The 13,419-nt window shown below is 45.3% G+C and overlaps 1 protein-coding gene across 1 annotated transcript in view; it reads right to left on the bottom strand.

The window, feature by feature from the left end:
• The window catches only part of CD101 (CD101 molecule), a gene marked incomplete at both ends in the record, with an annotated part of 33,714 nt that overhangs the window by 3,295 nt on the left and 17,000 nt on the right, over positions 1-13,419 (bottom strand). The window contains 4 exons of the mRNA XM_082832352.1: positions 4,647-5,042; positions 7,865-8,275; positions 11,678-12,082; positions 12,786-13,166. Coding sequence (XP_082688478.1) covers positions 4,647-5,042; positions 7,865-8,275; positions 11,678-12,082; positions 12,786-13,166 — 1,593 coding nt within the window. The remainder of the gene's footprint in view (positions 1-4,646; positions 5,043-7,864; positions 8,276-11,677; positions 12,083-12,785; positions 13,167-13,419) is intronic.

A 13,419-nucleotide genomic window follows, 5' to 3' on the forward strand; every position in this document is an offset into this window, starting at 1 on the left:
TGAGGGGGCTACCAACGCGCCCCCAACCCCAGACTTGGGCAGCTGACGTGCCAGGTGTGGCCGTGTGGGAGGGGTGGCTCCTGCCAAGAACTGAAAGCAGGATTAGGTAACCTGATACAAGCGCATCCCAGAGTAAGTGAGCCCCTTACAGCATCAGTTTCAACTCCATTGAAGAGCCTCATTTCTCATCAAGCATTTGTTGAACCGAGCGCTATGTGCCAGGCCTTGTTGGAAGCACCGGGGTAGCGTTGATAAAATAGCATGTTCTCTCCAGAAACATCAGTGTGATAGGGGCATATCTCCTTTGAGAATCCACTTTCTAAATATATCCTTACCCCCCAAAAGCTGGGAAATAGTGACAAATACCATTCTATTACAAATAATCCAGTCCCCAGAAAGCTTTATAGCCTTGCCTATTAATCACAGAGAATTCTCTAGAATGAGATACAAAAAGACTCAAGCAGCTGTAGCCCCCGCTTTGGCTTCGTCACAGCTAAGGAAGTAAGATGGAGAGGAAAAATGCAAGGTGCGTTCCACCAGGGAAATACCTCTCAACTTTTCTGCCTTCACAGGATCTATATGCTTCACAGTTCTAGCAAGTAGTCCTAAACTAACCCAACCCAGAAGTGCCAAATAAAGGTGGCAGAAAACCATTTGAGAAGGAGAGTTGGTAGCCTATAGTATTTAAACTGGCCTTTATTCATACACAGGCTGGTCCTGACCAGGAGGGCAGCTACACGGATTCAGTATTTGAGTACTGTTTCTGTGCCAAGCACTGTGCTAGTGCTGAGAACAAGACATTCAGTCTTTGCTTCTCAGAAGGCATTGTGTGGCACTGAGGATGGATGTTACACAGGTGGGATGACTAAGAAAATACGCTAAGTCGCCGAGAAAGTGGCAGTTCAGTTGGTCGGTGAATGATTAGTAGGTGTGGATCTGCGACAGGTGCCAGGAAGGAGCATTCCAATCAGGAGGTGGCATAAGTTCACTCAAGATGTTGGACGGGGCTTCCCTGGTGGCGCAGTGGTTGCGAGTCCGCCTGCCGATGCAGGGGACGCGGGTTCGTGCCCCGGTCCGGGAGGATCCCACATGCCGCGGAGCGGCTGGGCCCGTGAGCCATGGCCGCTGAGCCTGCGCGTCCGGAGCCTGTGCTCCGCAACGGGAGAGGCCACAACAGTGAGAGGCCCGCGTACCGCAAAAAAAAAAAAAAGATGTTGGACTGTCAGTCATATCCATTCTCTTCTAATCTTCCTCTTCTTCCTCTCTACTGGCTCTTTTCTCTCTAGATGTAACAGTGCTCAAGTCCCTACCATCTTCAAACCAAAACAAAACAAAGCAAAGCTTCACTGCACCTCTTGCCATTTGCTCTTGTCTTCTCTCTTTCCGTTTACATCAAAGCTCTTGAAAGCAGGAACTGGATTTGATGCGCCCACTTTCTCCCTGCAGTCTGACTTTTCTCACTATTTTTCTGTAACTGCCCTATATTGTTAAACCCGATGGATATTTTCCTATTTGGGTCTTAATTGGCCTCTTTGCACTAGTCGAGTCTGTCGGCTCTCCCGACTCTTGATCCCTCCTGCCTTTGGTGTCTGTGATACCATCATACCCTGGTTCTCCTCCTACCTCTAGGCTACTCCTTCCACTCTCCTTCACAGGTTCCTCTTCTGCAGTCCCCCGAGAAATAGCAGTGTATCTCAGGGATCCGTCCTTGGGCATCATTATAGGCCATAAGCTGATGATTTCTAATCTATAACTCTGGTAGAGATCTCATTTGGAGATCCTGAAATTTATTGGACAGATCTCCCTAGATGACTCACCGGTACTCCAAACTCAATTCCAGTCCAACTTATTCAAAATTGAACTCATCTTCCCCTTTAGTCCTTTCTCCTACATTACCTCATTTAGTGACTGTCCCCACTATCCACCTCAGGCCAGAAGCCTGGTATTCATCCTCGATTCTCTTCTTCTGCTCATTCACCATCCACATACACCTAATCAGCCTCTAAATCCTGAAGACCCCATCTCCTAATACGGAATGCAGAATGCCTGTCTTTCTCTCAGCCCTCACAGGCACTGCCTTAATTCAGGCCTTCATCTTGTCTCACCTGGGTCCCTACAATCAATTTCAAATAGTTCTCCCTTCTCTGTGCCTACCTCCCTTTCAATTCATTTTTAACACTGTTCCCAGGAAGAGCTTTCTAAAATGCAAATCTGATGTGTCACTCTCCTGCCTGAACTTGTTCAATGACACTCTGTAACTTCCATGAGAAAGCTTATCTTCCCTAGCTCCATACAAAAGACCCACTTGACATCTGTACCCGTTCCATCCCACTAGCCTCCTCTCTTGCCATCCTACCACAGTTTCTCTGATCATCTAGCATATACTTTCCTTTTCCCAAAACATGTGCCTTCCTTTTTATAGGCCCCATACTCTGGGGAACCTTTCCAGATCTCCTCCCAACCCAGCTCTTCATCCCAGCCCTGCCTCTGCTCCTTCCTTAGTATCCTGAGACTATTTCTTTCATGACACGTATCATGTTGGACTTTACTTCCCCACCAGACTCAGCTCTGTGGGAACAGATTCCGTAATATATTTTTTGTGTGTCCTCAGAACCTCATATAGTTATTTATTGAAGAAATTAAAATATTTTATCATCATAAATAGATATATACATAGGTAGATGTGTGTGTGTGTGTGTGTGTGTGTGTGTGTGTGTGCGCGCGTCGCTAGCGTGTTTGGAGTTATAAGGGGAGAAAGAGGTAACATTTGTTGAGCACTTAGAGTACGCCAGGGACTATGCTAGATACCTCATATGCATTTGTACCATAATCCTCATTTTATGAGAAAGCTGAGTAACCAGGGTACGACTTCATAGCTAGTAGGGAGGTGATAGAGCTGCAATTTGAGACTCGGCTTGTCTGATTCCAAACCCTGGGATTTTTCATCACCCACACTGCCTTCCCAACTACCAGAAAGGAACAGCCAGGCAGAAGTGAGATGCTATATTATACAGATTTACTTGGGAACACTTAACTGTGCTTATAATGAAAACCCTCAGGTTCTCATGGCACAGGCTTTCCAGCTCCTTCAGTTGTGAAGAATACAGAGACCATTCAGTCTGTAACATTTTCTTTCCAGAGTTGATCTTTTTAAAAACTTTACACCTGTTTTATAAGAATTCCACAAAGATGAACAGTATATATATGCTTTGAACGATCCCACCTGTCTCAGAGGAGATGTGCTTTTTAGCCACAGAATACACACTTTTTACAGTTATTATCTATTTATTCTACTGCATAAACGGCTGAATCTACAGAGCCTAGGAATTCCAGTGGGAAAACATGTATGGAATGTGCTCAGGGCGGGGACTTCCTATAATTGTTGGAATGGAAGAAAAGCTGATAGGAAGATAAATCCTGCCTGGATACTTGGGAGAGGAATCCTGCTGAAGAATAGTCAGGGGACGAGAATGATGGACCCCAGCGAACAAGTTAGATAACTCTGACTTCCACTCTAGAAGCCTTGCTGGGGCTGGGATGCAACTGTCCCAACTCTGAGAAGGTACCATCCGTTCTCAGTAGACCTCTTTCCCTCCTACAGACTGTCCCCAAAGCTAGCTGGTGCTGTAGGGATGTTATCTTTATTGATCCTTTCTACTCTTCCTGGGATGGGGCAGCAAGACCACACCTCTGCCTCTCCAGTGACCCTCTCTCACTGTAAGTTTAACCTATAGCTCACCTCTCGCCTCATCCTTAAACCCCACCAGAAAGAAATGGCTCGGAGGATGAGCAGGCTACAACATCTACTGGCTCCTTAGTCACCTGGGAAGATTTACTGGTCTGGCTGGAGGAATCTTTGCTTAATGAATGCCTGTTACATGCTTGGCACCGCACTGGCTGGAAGGAAGCCCTCTCCTCCTTCACGACCTCTTGCTCTACACACCTCCTAAAGCAGGATAAGTTGACCTTCCCACACAGAGAAGGGTCACCCTTTGGCCAATGGTCTTCAAGCAGCTGTCTTTTTGCCGGAGCCTGTAAACAAGTTCTATGGGACACACTTCCTCCCTTGATGACTTTCAAGGTGCAGTCAGGGGAGGCACACCCAATGACTATCACGACCAAAACTCCGATAGTTTGTTGAACACATCAATAAGAAGCTTGCCGCTTATTCGTTGAGAAAGGCTTTGTTCTGGTTGGGTTCGTTTTGACTCAGGGAGCATCTAGATATAGCTGATTTTGGTTCAACCAGATCAAACACAAAGTCACCATGTCCCTATTGCTCACCTCACTCCCACCACAGGTCAGCCTTCTGAGATTGGAGAATTAGCCAAGAGGTAAGGATGTCTGCCTCCAACATTATTTGGTTATTTAAAGGGATACAATGTTGATGGCTTTTTTGTTTAAGAGGGAAAGTGGGGGAGGAGGTCAGATGCCCTTGACATTTAAACGTCCATGCCAAAACCTCAGGTAACCTTGTCTGCCCAAACTGAGTTACTGTTGAGAGAAATGGCGAAGTCATTTTCTTTCGGGAATCTGTAAATTGTTTTCAGTCTGAAAAGAAGCAAAACATAGCTGGGTGGGAAAGCATAGGAGGGGAGACAAAGATTCTCCTGAACGCAAGCCATGGCAGATGAACCGCTAGTTACCTGAAGGCAGCACCGTGAGCACCACACGCTGTGACTCGTCTGATGATTGGCTGACCCACTTGCTTGGGTTACCGTGTAGCTGCCACTCTGCCACCCTGCACCAGTACATTCCAGCATCCTCCATCTCCACTCGATGTATCATCAGGACAAAGTCTGCAGGGGATGAACGGTAACAGTGCAGGCGCCTCCTGAGCCCCTCTTCGCCATACTCCAGCAAGCCGTCATGCTGCAGGTGCACCAGCATTTTACTTCCAGAATTTTCTCTGTTCCAGTACCACATCACAGAGAACAGGGAGGCTGGGCTGCCCGCACTCTCCAGGCTGCAGCGGATGGCCACCTCGCTGTGCTCGGAGGCATTTTTTGTCCCGGACACTTTGGAGATGCGTACCTTACTTCCTAGGAAATAAAATGGCGGTAAGTTCGAGAAGAACCCAGATCTTAGATTGGACACCTCCTCTGAAAAGTCTACTTCTCATTGAAGGGATGCCATCTTATAATTTTTAGATATCAGGTCCTTCATCTTTAACACTTTTCCTTCACCCTTATCCTTCTTCCATATTTGCCAGAACATTCTCTGCTATGAATCAAACCAGCCACTTCCCTTCATCAGTCTGCCTCTTGCCTGCTGGACCTGACACTGAAAACCACCCAGCTTTGCCGGATGTTCTGCCCTGCTGCTTTTACTTCTCCCGGCTCAGCTCTCCCTTCTGCTTCCCAGAAAGGCCATTCGAAACTTCCAGCCCGCCCCTCAAGTCCCATGTTCCACCACTACCCCTTTTTGTTTTTGCAAATTACCCTCCTCCCATACACTGGATCTCACCTCAGGTATTAGACGCAGGGAAAGAGGAGGTTACCCAAGAGACTGAGCATTTTCATACATGTGTTAGAATATCACTCAAGGAGACTATTTACATTATTGGATTAGACGAAGTTTTAAACAGATTTTGACATTTACTTTTTTAAAATGTTCCCCTTTTAACTCACAGGTGAGGACTTGGAACGCTAGAGTAATCACACACAAAATAAATTATAGTATGCACTAAATTTTCAACTCTACTACAAACATATTTATTGATCTATCTTTAAAAGAACATCTTTGTCTGATCCTACATTCTTTTTTAGCTACCATCTTTACTCTCTCTTTCCCTTTATAGAGAAGCATGTGAAATATTAGTTTACATGGTACTGCCTCTGCTTCCTCACCTCAAGTTACTCCCTACTTCATTGCCATCAGCTTTCCAATCTCATCTCTAGGCTCTGGCCGAGGTCCCCAGAAAAGGCCCGATTTCCCAGCTCAAGAGACCTTCCAGTCTTTTTTGTCCTCTCTGCAGTTTCTGTCACTGAAATCCATTTTCTTCTGATATCCTCTCCTCTTTTGATTTCAGAGAAAGCATCCCTCCTACAGTTCTTACGAATCCTTCTCGGTATCTTTCCCTGGGGCCTCTTCCTTAACTTACTTCCTACACGAGGGTACACAGCTAGCTACTCCCAGCCAGCCACACACAGCCCACAAATATGTTTTATTTGACATCTTCAGTATTTTAAAAGAATTTGAATTCATTAGGGACATTCCAAAATGAGTGACGTCACCAAAAAAAGATTTTAGGCATTTCTTGATAGACTAAAAGCTTGAACAGCACTGCTCCCACGTTTCTGAATGGGAAGCGCTGGCTTGAGCTAAGAAATGGTGCGCACTTCTTAAAGGGGTGGGCACACACTGTCACGATTCAGCTTGGACAACTGGGAGAAAGGGATGCCAGCCATCCAGATGGAGAATGGAGTGGCCATAAGCCTTGTGGGATGGCCAAGATGATAAACACCATCATGATGATTTGGGACATAAGGATGATTTGGGATATGCTGAATGTGAGGCTCTCTGGGTCAACCAAGTAGAAATGTGCAACAAGCAGATGGGTAGAAAGGCCTGGAGCTCAGGAGATGGGGGCTAAGCATAAAATCTTAGAGCTGTTTCACTGAAGGTGGTAGTTGGTACCGCCAAGGTGGGATTTAAGAGGTTTTGAAAGGCACAGAGAGAAGAAAAATGGTCTCAGGTATCCCTGATGAACACCTGCATTGAGCAGGGAGAGGAAGGGCATGGAGAAGGGCGGCCAGAGCGGCAGGAAGAGACCCTCGCGCTCAGCCGCTACTTTGCCCCTGCTGCCCCCAGCCGACTGTGAGCTCCTGAAGGCTCTGCCTTATTTATCTGTGGATTCCTAATTGCCTAACACATAGCAATGTTCATTATAATCTTATTTTTTGATGTTACATTGAAAATAGAATTTTCAGTGCCAAACTAGATTAACTTATTTGCATTGTGCTTTTGGATCTTGGCCAGCTCCCAAACCTTAGCTGTGAGGTTCATTTAATTTTAATCAACATTGGAGGTGACCTAACTAATGCTGACAGATCTAATCAACCCTGCCCACATTTAGACCACGGCACTCTTAGACTAATGCAAATGAATGGAACTTCTATTTCTTTTTTTTTCTTGGTGGTACACAGGCCTCTCACTGTTGTGGCCTCTCCCGTTGCGGAGCACAGGCTCCGGACGCGCAGGCTCAGAGGCCACGGCTCACGGGCCCAGCCGCTCCGCGGCATGTGGGATCCTCCCGGACCGGGGCACGAACCCGCGTCCCCTGCATCGGCAGGCGGACTCTCAACCACTGCGCCACCAGGGAAGCCCTCTATTTCATTTTTAAAGATCTCCTGAGGAGGAGGAGATGCCCTCAGTAAGCCATTCCAGCAGTTGACTACTTCTATTTGCCTTATGTTTAGGCAGCCAAACGTTGAACAGCAGTCTCTCCATACATCCCTATAGAGTTGGACAGTTTCTGTTCACAGTGGGAGAAATATGCTTTGTATTACTCTCTTTCTGCCAAATTACAGTAGAGCCCCACTGGAGTGACACAGCTTGTTTTACAGAGAGCTGGAGATACGATACCCTGGGTCGCTGCATAGACCAGCCTGTCAGGCTGAGAAGCAAACCAATCAAAGGGATCTTGCTCCCATCTAAGCTTCTCCAAATCTCAGCTTGACTCAAAGGGACCCCCGCCTGCTCTGGTGGGCTATCCAGTCCTGCAGTCACTGTGCAGGTGGGCACTATTCCTATGACTGTAGGTCATATTTTTACCTTCATCTAATCACTCCATAGAACAGCTGCCCAAGAGAAGACGGCAATTCTACAGAAAGATGAGTGAGAATATACTTGCAAGGTTTACCTGTGGGCCTGAGCTTCAATTCTGTTAGACCTGACGTCTTTTCTCCAAGCTTGTGCCAAGTGCCATTTGTAGACCAGAGCCATTCCTCCACAGCGCAGCGATATTTGCCCTGATCGCGGTCTTCCACGTTCAGAATGTGTAGCTGAAACAAGTCTTGGGAAACTTTCTCGGCGTGGAATTTTTGTTTTCTCCATGCGGTCTGAAATTCATCCCCGTATTTTACTACGTGGGTTCGGTCCATTTCCAGGATCCTCAGCCAGGGTGCATTAGTGGACGTGGCAGAGAAGTACCAAGTAACAGCCAACCGAAGGTTTCCAGTGGATTGGCACAGGATGTTACACTCTATGTCTGTGTTGGAGTTGATGGAGATCTCTTGGACTTGACTACTTGAATTCACTTTCAGCTTGCTCTCTAAATTAAAAGAATGGGACCATTACTTTTGTTACTTTGCTAGAAAATAGAACTTTAAAGTAGAAGGGACATTGGAGGTCACCTAGGGCCATACCTCCTACACCCATCAAATGTGTGAATTCCCTCTTCAGCAGCCCCACTAACTGCTCATTCAGCCTTTGAACAACTCACTAACTGACAAAGCACCCATTCCACCTTTGGACATGCTGCCACCAGAGGACTCTTTCTGATATCAAGTTGAATTTGACTTCTCCATAACTTCCATCCACTGGTCCTAATTCTACCCCTGCCCCGGAGGCGTGGGATAGGGAGTGTGGGGCAGGGAGGAAGTGTTATGCAGAAAAGCCAATCTCTTCCACATGAAAATGCTTCAGTATTAGATAACCAACAAGGACCTACTGTATAGCACAGGGAACTCTGCTCAACATTCTGTAATAACCTAAATGGGAAAAGAATAGACACGTACATGTATATGTATAACTGAATCACTTTGCTGTACACCTGAAACTGACACAACATTGTTTATCAACTATACTCCAGTATAAAAGAAAAGAAAAGAAAATGCTTCAGTATTTTGGCACCGACATCTTCTCTTCTATAGCATTTCATAAATCAGATTGAGAGAAAGTGGCCCTATTAATGCTTTGTCTGTGTGTTCACTACCCAGATACTCCTAGATCCACAGTTTGCCTAAGTCTAATTGTATCTGCCGGCAAACATGGGTAAACAAGAGGAAGTTGTACGTGGGCTATTACACCTGTGCGTTTCTTTGCAGCCACTCGACTGTGGAAACATTGTACGGCTATGGAGTCAACTATCTTTTAACCCAGAGCTTTCCTGCTTTGTCAGAAAGATGAACGGTAAAGCCTGGCTTCCAAATCTTATGCTTATCTTCTTGCTGACGTCACCAGTTCTACTTTTGTGTCTGCTTATTGATGCTCCCAGTAGGTCCCTTTACTCTTCCTTCAACAAACATTTATTAAGCACGTACTATATTATGTGCCAGACTATTCCAGGCTCTGTGGATCCCTCCCCTCAGTCTCTGCTTAGAGGAAGAGACTAGTACAGGACAGAGGCTTAGAGATTATAGGATTGTGTCACCCAGGGGGGACAGAGGTATGCAGAAGTGGCTGTCAGAGCACACAGCAGGACTGTCTAACCCAAATATGGGAGTGAGGGGAGGCTTCCTGGAGGAGATATCTCTAAGCTACATCTTAAGGGTTAATAGGAATTAATCTGATGGAGAAGGGGTTAAGGAATTCCATGCAAAAGAAGCAACTTGAACAAAGACTAAAAATGAGAGAGAGCATAGAGTATGTGAGGAACTTCCAGTAGTTCAGTGTGGCTGGAGCTCAAATTCAAGATGGAAAGTGGAAAGAGATGATGCAGGAAAGACATAAATGTATCAGATTGTAAAGGACCTTGCCATTTAATGGGAGTTTGGACATGAGGTAGACGTGGAGGAGTAGTGGATGACTCAGGTTTCTTGCTTGGATCACCGATGGATGGTGGGAACATGGAGAACAACGTCAGAGGAGTAGCTTTGGAGGGATAATAATGGTGTATTTATGTTTTGACATATTGAGTGTAGACATGTCTTAGAGGCAATTGCATTGATGAGTCTGGAGATCAGAAGAGAAGTATTTCAAGATAATGAATTTGGGATTTGTCAGTATATAGCCTGAATCCCTGGGTAGGAATAAGCCCACTTTGGGACAGTGTACAGAATGAGAAGAGAGGAAGTTGAGGATGAAACCCAAAGGGATGAGTCAGTGAAGGAGGAGGATTCTGCAAAAGAGAATGAGAAGGAGCAGTCGGCGTGTTAGGAAGGAAACCAAGAAAATCTTGTGTCATAAGGTCAAGAAAAGAGAAGTTTTAAGAAGAAAGGATTAAACCAACAATTTGAAATACATCAGAAAGGACAAGTAAATTAAGGCATGAGTTAATCAACAAGGAGATCATTGCTATTACCAAAAATATAGCTCAGTAGCTGAGATAATGACTGCTACCACGTTTGAACATCTGCTTGGTGTGTCAGGCACTGTACTAGGAATGTGTCGCCATCTTTAAATTGCACATCAGCAATTTACATATGGGGGTCACTGGGCTTGGACAGATTAAGGTGCCTTGTCTAAAGTGATGCTTCTATCCAGTGCTTGTCAGGTCTAAATGACGTCAAAGCCTCTTGAACACTTTGCCCTAAGAGAATGGAAGTCATGAAAGATACCAGCACAGCAGAATTTGCCAAGTTGTGTCTTACTTTTAATCTCTATCCTCTATTACCAACTGACAAGGTAAATTAATTTGACTGTAATCATAAATTCTCTAACTCTTGTATATTAACATATCAAAATGAATGGATAAATGTATTTAATGGGATTTACATTATCCATACCACCAGGGGACACATTCTAAACATTTAATGACTGATCAGGCATGGGTACTGACCAATCCGAAAGAATTCCTCACCACTGGATCTGGTCCTAGATGTCCCCTGCTGTGCCACGTGGTTCCCTTTAGTTGCTGAGTAGTGGGGACTTATGGGAAATGGGGAAGGGGCAACAGTCAGAATTTGTCAGTGTGGAAGTATTTCAATGTTTTAAAAACCAGTATGGCGGGACTTCTCTGGTGGCGCAGTGGTTAAGAATCCACCTGCCAATGCAGGGGACATAGGTTGGAGCCCTAGTCTGGGAAGATCCCACATGCCGCAGAGCAACTAAGCCCGTGTGCCACAACTACTGAGCCTGCATGCCACAACTACTGAAGCCCGCGCGCCTAGAGCCTGTGCTCCGCAACAAGAGAAGCCACCGCAATGTGAAGCCTGCGCACCGCAATGAAGAGTAGCCCTAGCTCAACTCAACTATTGAAAGCCCGCCTTCAGGCACAAAGACTCAACACAGCCAAAGAAAAACAAAAACAAAAACCAGTATGGCCATTTTGTGCATATTAACTTAATGTTAACCTGGATATCCCTTGGTGTGTGTGTGTGTGTGTGTGTGTGTGTGTGTGTGTGTGTGTGTGTTTGTTTCTGGTTCCTTTTTTAAATTGAAGTATAGTTGATTTACAATGTTTCAGGTATACAGCAAAGTGATTCAGTTATACACATATATATTTTTATTCAGGTTCTTTTCCATTATAGGTTATTATAAGATATTGAATATAGTTCCCTCTGCTATACAGTAGGTCCTTATTGTTTATCTATTTTATATATACTGGTGAGTATCTGTTAATACCAAACTCCTAATTTATCCCTCCCCCTCCCTTCCTGTCTATCACTTACATATGGTGCTTACTTATAATACAAACTTGGGGAAAAGGTATTCTATGCTTTAATTCTATAACTTACCCTAAACGGGAGGAATGTTTAAAAATAAAGCAGGATTAATTTCAAGTAGTGTTTACCTGGTAAAGTGACAGTGATCCTCAATGGGTGAGAGATCGCAGAAGCCCTCACGGGGCCGTTTGTGTGTAGGGAACTTCTGTCATAAACTTCTACATTACACTGATAAACTCCTGCTTCTTCCTCGGTGGCATCATGGATTAGGAGTTGAGAACGAAATAAAGACTGTGAAACCTTTGTCTTCTTTTGGAACTGGGGTAGGAAGTTCCCCCATTCAATAGTGCCATTATGGGTGATGCGAAGAAGCAGATCAAAGGCTTGAGATCTAGCTGCCTGGAACTGCCATGTCACGGTGAATAGAACCTTGAGGTCAGAGTAGCGAACACTCACTATGCAGGACAGGTCAAAGGTGTTGGTTAATTTCACTTGTGGTTGACGGCTCATCAGACTAACATGTAAACTTGACTCTGTGGGCAGAAACGTGAAACACAATTTCTAATACATTCAGCAAATCGAGGTACAAGTTGTCCTAGTCATTGCCTCCTCACATTGAACTATGTGTTCATACGCTGGGAGTATCAAATACGTGGGGGTAGAAACTGATTCACAGTACAGTCTGTCCTGAAGTCTGACTTCAATTTTCTAAAGTTGACCCTCTTCTAAAGAGTGTTCTCAGCAGAGACAACAAACAGGCAGTGTTTCTCCAGTCTGCTGCTTAGACAGCTGCCGCTGAGTGGGTGGGGTGCTCCCCGGCCCCACTGGCTGGCCTCCTTCCCTCATCCCCACTCCTGGGTGCACCATCACTCTTTTGCACGTGCTCCAAGAGACTCTGCAATCCCAGGGCTGCAGCTGTCAGAAGCCTGAAATGCACGAGGCTCCGCTCCACTTGGCATATCTCTTTTCTAAGTCTATTCCAATTCATACGATTTTGTTTTTAGCCTTGAATAACAACTTACAAGTTGCACTCTAACGATGATCTCTATAAAGATGAGTAAACTTCAGAGATCAGCTGACAGACATGGTAGCCAGAGACTCTGCTCTGTGTCCTGGGGTACACGTACCGTAACTAGGGGATTCAGGGTGACACACAATCGAATTCCACAGCATTCCACTGCAGAAGGAAGATACTGAAGATGCGTAAGTTCAGAAAAGGATTTCCCTGACACTTACTCAGAGGTTTTACAGTGACTGACATCTGAGCCCAGCTCTGATCTCTGGTCTTGCTCCGGGGCATCTCAGACACCCTGCACTCATACATGCCGCTGTCTGTGATGGTGGTGGAGGTGACCTCCAGCTGGAAGGTGTCCCAGTCCGTCTTCTCCAGCCTTGTGTTGCTGTGCTTATCGAGTTGCCCGTAGAAGGCACCCAGCTGCATGGTGCCGTCCTGCCCCATTCCAGCCACAAACTCCGGCTCTGTCTGGTCTTGTGGGATGTGCCACCAGGTCACGGACAGGAGACTTTTAGCTCCACCTACCTTGCAGAGAAGGGTTAACGCCTCTCCTTCCCACACTGCTTGCTTCCTGTTCTTGGTAGACATGACCACATATCTTGCTGTGGATTACAGATTTTAAAAGAAAAAATTATTTCAAGTAAATGAAATTTTTTCTAAAAAACGGTGAAATCTCATTAATTAGGACTTGACAACTTTGTGACAAATCCGATCAGGTTGTTCACTCCTGCACCACCCCCAGAAAAAAAGATTTCATCAACACTTAAATAGTAGAAACAGCAGAAAGAATACCAGGAGAACTTATTTACACTTAAACAATTTATAATTTGCCCTAATTTTTAGTGATTTGTTCCT

The sequence above is a fragment of the Leucopleurus acutus genome (assembly GCF_964270905.1).
Source record: "Leucopleurus acutus genome assembly, chromosome: 2".
Lineage (NCBI taxonomy): Eukaryota > Metazoa > Chordata > Mammalia > Artiodactyla > Delphinidae > Leucopleurus > Leucopleurus acutus.